The 6716-nt window shown below is 38.8% G+C and overlaps 2 protein-coding genes across 2 annotated transcripts in view; one reads left to right on the forward strand and one right to left on the reverse strand.

Annotated features, from left to right (window-relative positions):
• LOC104291264 (sodium channel protein type 5 subunit alpha-like) overlaps positions 1 to 2489 on the reverse strand; it is a 46428-nt gene extending 43939 nt beyond the window's left edge. Inside the window, exons 1-2 of the mRNA XM_009890474.1 lie at positions 2220 to 2489; positions 667 to 785 (exon numbers count right to left, since the gene is read on the reverse strand). Coding sequence (XP_009888776.1) covers positions 667 to 785; positions 2220 to 2489 — 389 coding nt within the window. The remainder of the gene's footprint in view (positions 1 to 666; positions 786 to 2219) is intronic.
• A 265-nt stretch (positions 2490 to 2754) lies between these two features.
• The window catches only part of WDR48 (WD repeat domain 48), a 48191-nt gene continuing 44229 nt past the window's right edge, over positions 2755 to 6716 (forward strand). Inside the window, exon 1 of the mRNA XM_009890475.1 lies at positions 2755 to 2793. Coding sequence (XP_009888777.1) covers positions 2755 to 2793 — 39 coding nt within the window. The remainder of the gene's footprint in view (positions 2794 to 6716) is intronic.

Genomic DNA, 6716 nt, shown 5'->3' on the forward strand with positions numbered 1-6716 from the left:
GCAAATCAGTAATTCCAAATGAAAGCAGATGTTTGGCAGAAAGAGCAGAAACTACTTAGCCTATTGTTTTGCACCTGCTATCCTTCACATTTTTACATTCTTCAAACTACATTTACATTTTTGCAAAAATATAAAAAATGGGTGCTCTTCAGAACTTTCTAAACTTGAGCATGAAATACTTTTCTTAGGGTAACACCAGACTTCCAGCAAAGCATTGCTGTAAATCATATCCTTCATGTTTTAATAACGAGGGAGTCACTGGTTTGTGTTTTGGGTTGTTTTTTTTAATTTAAGCTTGTCACCACAGTAGAGATTCAGAAAAAGTTATAGAAAATGGCTAAAATATCATACAGTAGCCTCTAAATGTTGTTTCATAACAAGGTCTGCAAATCTGACTTTAAATATGAGCTTTTTGACATTTTTACTTATACAAACACCATGTAAATACCTTAGCTGTTGTAAAACAAGAATCAATATAAATTTTTAAAAATCTTTATCACAGCCACATGAGCTCACAATTACATTAATATGAACAGAGGAACAGAATGACAGTAAATAGAATCATAGGTTGGAAAAGACATTTAAGATCATCAAATCCAACTGTTTAATGGCTAAATGGTACAGTATATTTTAAAACTGAAATAAGGGAAACCAATAAAAGGATATGAATGAGTCAGAATTTTAATTGCTGCTCTTCTGACTGGATTAAAAGGACCAACTATACACAAGGCAGGTGTGGCAGTAAATCGGAAAATAGTCCTCCTTTTATTTATCACCATAAAAGTCTATAAAAAAAAAAAAAAAAAGATTCACAGTATATGAAATATTTTAATGAAACAAAATTTTCCCCAAAAATTAAATGTTTAGGTTTTCAAATCTGCCTTTAGAATTATATCTAACTGCAATTATGAATAAAGCTTTCCTGTATTCTGACCTGGAGCTGTCACCTGATGATACTGCATTTTGAAAGAAAGACACCAGCTATATGAAAGTTCATTATTGCCTGTGAGGAAGAAGTAGTAATGGGAATGAATTTGAAGAGCAAGCGATCATATTCGCTTGGTCAAGGTAATTAAAGGATACTATTCTGGGACTGCAACAATGGTGTTAATCATACTCAAAAGTACTTTTCTCTTGGATAGTTTTATAGGCTACAAAAGTTCATTTACAAAACATACATTGTGTAGGACTGCAAGAATCCAGTCCAGCCAAAGCTGGATATTTTGAAATATCTCTAACTTATCAAGTAACATTGTAAATTCACTCTAAGCTACCTTAAGGTCTAAGCAGCTCAGTACTTTTGTCACAGGAATTAAAAATGAAATCTCTTAAATCAAAAACATGGTTCACTTTGATCCAAATTTCTTCAGCTGAATCAGCCTTAGTTTCTCTTCACCAAGGATATCACCTCAATTACTCCGAGAAATAAAAATCTCTGGAAGAACAAAGCTTTCTGCACGTTCTCCGATTAAATTATGATATTCCAGTGACTTGCTGGTATACATAAAAGACAGCAACATAGGACTGGATCGAACCTTCTGCTCTTCAGGTCAAGATGACACCCCCTCAATAGCGAGCAATCATACAATAGGCATTTCATTTAGAAGGGATTCCTAGAGCATCTACTTTACATACTCCTATAGGCAACAACACAAAACACTTCGCAATAGCATGGAGTATATGCAATATAAATATGGTACAATAAACAAAGCTGATAAGACATAAAATAACAGAAAACTAATTTACTCTAAAGTAAATATATGTTTTTGCTACACAGAGCACTGGAAATATCTCAATTATGTCTCCCCTAATTTGTATAATATTTGTAATTCAGCAAAAACATCTGCAGTAAGTCAACAATTCCAGAGTGATCTACTGTTTGACAGGCACTGTTTCTACAACAGTGAGTTCAGCCCCACAGACATCACAGAAAACTGCTCTGGAAAATGAAGCATCAGTTATCCCAGAACATATTTCCAAGATGTTCAAATGTATCATGTTTTCATAATTAATTCTGATTGCTGACTGGAACTTAAAATACCTTTTCATTACAAATGTGGAGCAGACATTAGCACTCCTGCCCTAAAAAACTGCTAGTAATGTTACAAGATCTGTCTACAGAACGATAAAAAAACAGCATCTCCTGAATAGATGTTTTACTATCTCTTAAGAGTTCAGCAAACAAAATTAAATAAAAAAAATTTTTTTAAGGTTTCAACCTTGTGATCACTGTAGTATGGATCAATATCTTCCAGGGGTTCCCCAATGAGCTCCACAGGAACATCCCCATACAGAGATGGCAGCTTTTTGCAGGTTTTCAGATCAAGCTGTGGAGTAAGTTTATCTTCTCCAACTGCTTGGTCCTTATTCTCCTGGTTAACTTTGGCTTGCTGCTTTTTTTTCTCAGCAATTCTTTCATCAATTGCTGCCAAGGACTCAGGGGTGAAACGTCGAAAGTTAGTTTCTGATGGCCAAAACAAGGGATCCATTTTTCCTTCTATATGTTTGTTTCCAGTGCTAGAAGTAACTTAAGAGAAAGTTATTGACAATTAGAAAAAAAAACAAAAACAACCAGAAATAATTACAACTTAAAGATAAATTAGCTTAATTATTTCTTCCTTCTGTGAAACACCATATGAAGATTGTATGCATCCTGGGCTACATCAAAAGAAGCATGGCCAGAAGGTCATGGGAGGCAATTCTGCCCCTCTACTCTGCCCTGGTGAAACCCCACCTGGAATACTGCGTCCAGCTATGGAGCCTTCAGCACGGAAAAGACATGGACCTGTTGGAGTGAGTCCAGAGGAGGGCCACAAAGATGATCAGAGGGCTGGAGCACCTCTGCTATGAGGACAGACTGAGAGAGCTGGGGTTGTTCAGCCTGGAGAAGAGAAGGCTCTGGGAAGACCTTTTTGTGGCCTTCCAGTGCCTAAAGGGGGCCTACAGAAAAGATGGGGAGACATTCTTCATTAGGGAGTAGAGTGATAGGACAAGGCATAACAGTTTTTAACTGGAAGAAGGTATATTTAGATTAGATATTAGGAAGAAATTCTTTACTGTCAGGGTGGTGAGACACTGGCTCAGGTTGCCCAGAGAAGCTGGAGGTGTTCAAGGCCAGGCTGGATGGGGCTTTGAGCAAGCTGGTCTAGTGGGAGGTGTCCTTGCCCAGGGCCGGGGGGTTGGAACTGGATGATCTTTAAGGTCCTTCCAACTCTAATCATTCTATGATTCTATGAGAATGGAATGGAATGGAATTCGAGGAGAATGAAATGGAATGGAATGGAATGTTCCCTTCGGTTGGAAGGAACCTACAACGATCACCTAGTCCAACTGCCTGACCAATTCAGGACTGACCAAAAGTTAAAGCATGTTATTAAGGGCACTATCCAAATGTCTCTTAAACATTGACAAGCTGGGGGCATCGACCCCCTCTCCAGGAAGTCTGTTCCAGTGTTTGATCACCCTCTCAGTAAAGAAATGCTTCCCAGTGTCCATGCTAAACCCCTTGGTGCATCTTTGAACTATTCCCAGGCATCCTAACACTGGATCCCAGGGAGAAGAGCCCAGCACCTCCCTCTCCACCCTCCCCTCCTCAGGAAGCTGCAGAGACAATCAGGTCCCCCCCCTCAAGCCTCCTTTTCTCCAAATGAGACAAGCCCAAAGTCCTCAGCTGCTCCTCACAGGACACTCCTCCCAGCCCAGTCACCAGCTTTGTTGCCCTTCTCAGGACACATTCAAGGACCTTCACATCCTTCTTAAATTGTGGGGCCCAGAACTGCACACAGTGCTCCAGCTGAGGCCGCACCACTGCTGAACACAGCAGGATGATCACCTCTCTTGACCAGCTGGTTATGAGGTATTTGATGCACCCCAGGATATAAAGCAAAACCAACCAGAAGCATGTTCATTAAGAAAAAAGGGTAATGTAAAACAAAATTGATAAAGATCAACAACTGATTCTGAATCTACTCTCTATAATTCTGGTTGCAGAAGAGATACTTTCTTCCTTTGCCTTTCCAGCTAGGAAGCGACAAAATCACATCTCTATCAGAACTCTGACAATCACCTAATTGTTTCTCTCTGTAAAGCAGCTTACAGTATCGGCAGCCTTCCACCTCAGTTACTGTACCTCTGTACTTCTTGCAAACGGAAGTTAGTTCCATATCTACCACCCCTGCTGCTTACATGGGATCACAAAACAGTCTAATTAGAAAGGACCCTGAGGCTCAACAGATCCATCCCCTGCTCAAAGCAAGGCCAACATTGACTTCGGCTCAAGGCTTTGTCCAGTTGACTTGAGTACATCCAAGGAGATATTTATGCCTTGTAGTAAAAACAACATAAGAAATGGCAGGTTTTACCTTACTGGTCTTGAGTTTTGCTCTCCTCTGATTCTGCTGATATGTCATGTTTGTGCTTTGCTCTTCCTGTTCCTCAGACCCTTAACTCTTTCCAAAACCCTTATGCTGTTTAGTTATGGCTGAAAAGCTCTGCTTGTGAGGGTTTTTTCTAATTTTGTTAAGTAGTAAACTGAGAGCATGGCCGCAACTAAGACTTTACCATATATGATTTGATGGAAGAATATTTGCATTGACATTAAATAACAAAATGTATTACAAACTTTTAGAAACCTAGGCAAAAAACAAGATGCAGTGTCTGGGAAACATCCAAGTTTCAAATATACCTCCAGATTTCCTGAATTTTTATAAGACATCTATTGAAATTAATTTACCTTGACATGAGTTATTACAAGCGTACAAAAGGTATGGTGCATCACACTACAAAGTGTAGCATGCTGCTTGATATTATTTCACCAACTGCTGACAATGAGTCCTGCATACTTTCACACCAAGACTTGGTAATGAAGAATCATTTAGTACACAGTTTTCAAAAAAGTACAGTAACACCAGTGACAGAAATGGGATAGCTGCTGTGCTTAATTCTGCATGTGACCATCCCTGTTCTGTGGGCTTCGAAAAACCAGGGACCTGCACTTCCTCAATACAAACTTCACTAGGAGGTCATTTGATTACTGGTTATCCCTCATAAAGCTCTGCACCCGCTGACTGTTACGCAGAATTTAAACAATCTAAAGACACCATAAAGGACTAATACAAACCAAATAATTAAGTAAATCCGGTATTGCCCTCCTCACAACTGCATGTCAATAGGAGGATAGTTTCTCCTAGAATCTCACAGGTGCCTGAATGCTTTGTGGCTCTGCACCAGAGCATCTGCTGTTTCTGGAGATGTTGGTTATGTCTATTTGTTTAATAACTACTCTTTTCCACACATCAGAGGAAACAAATTTAATTACTATTAACTACTTGGATTTTGATCCGAGTCATTGACTTGTTTATTCATGCTGACAGGTATAGGTCAACTCTGCTTCCCATACCAGACTGGGAAAAGGCAAACATGAGGAAGCAAATTCACCTTCTCACATATGCACAAATACTGCAAATCTTCTGAGGATTAGCAGAGTATCTTCAAGAATTTATTTTCAATTATTCTGCTTGAGGTTAAATCACTGACAAAGAGGAAAGGTGTCAAGGTAAAGAGGAGCACTGAAGCGACCTAAGGCAAATCACTGTTAAGTAATCAGTTACTAATGACTTCTTGCCTGAATTTACCACACTGCTTGAAGACGACAGCAATTTACATGACTGCAGTTCTCATCCACAAAAGATGAAGAAAATTTTGACCCATTAGAGGAGGACTTGCCTTTTGTGACTCACGTCAAAACCAATTGTTCCCATCTAACTTTTGGTCACCAGCAAGTCTTTAAAACACTGCATTTCTGATTGCTCAAAGTCCAGCTTTGCTACTTCAGTTTTGTGAGCTCACATGTGGACCATAATAGAGAATCAATATGCTCTTGTACTTACAGCTCTCTTCTTTAAATGCATAGATATATTGCTTTAAAAAGAATATGCAACTGCCTGGAGCCAGAATGATTGTGCAATGATTTTATTTTGGTTTAGGAGATTGGGGGGGAGGGGGCCGGGAATTCCTCCTCCAAGACTTTACAAGCAAGTTCAGATCTGAGCAGGGACCACAACTTGGGACATCAAAATTCACCATGGTAACAAATTGAAAGTATATAATCAAAGAACTGTTACTTTCCAAAACCACACAGACCCATTTCCAATGGAAAGCTCAAAAGATAAAGTGAAAAATCAATATGGTCTTTTTTATTTTTAATTTTTAGTAATTCTGAGAAGATTAATTTTATCTTCAAAGCAGTTTTAAGGACAACAGAGAGACTGAGCTTTTAGGTAACCACATCAACCGTAATAAATGAAGCAAAGAAAATGGTTTTAATAAAAATAAACATTGTTTTAGTATTAAGGATCTGGAAGCTGAATTTGCAAAAAAAAAGAAGGCTGAATCTGTCAAAATCGGTGATCAAGAGCAAAAAAACCCTACACATTCCCTTCAGCAGCAGTGACTAGAAGTCATAATTGAACAAACACCCACAGACAACATGAGAGAATTTCTTCGGGAAGACCTTTACCAGCAACGTACTTGGGCTCACATGGACCAACAGACTTTCTAGCCTTTCATCAACTGCCAAGCAGTTAGAGATTGTGACTTCGGTTAGGAAAAAGGAAGCTAAGAAGATGTGACTGAAAAATCCTTGCAATACAGATGACAATAAAATTTTTAACAGAGTGACTATTCAAAATTCCTGAAGCTCAGCTAAACTCTGACAC

The sequence above is a fragment of the Charadrius vociferus genome, unplaced genomic scaffold (assembly GCF_000708025.1).
Source record: "Charadrius vociferus isolate BGI_N301 unplaced genomic scaffold, ASM70802v2 scaffold608, whole genome shotgun sequence".
NCBI classification, from domain to species: Eukaryota; Metazoa; Chordata; class Aves; order Charadriiformes; family Charadriidae; genus Charadrius; species Charadrius vociferus.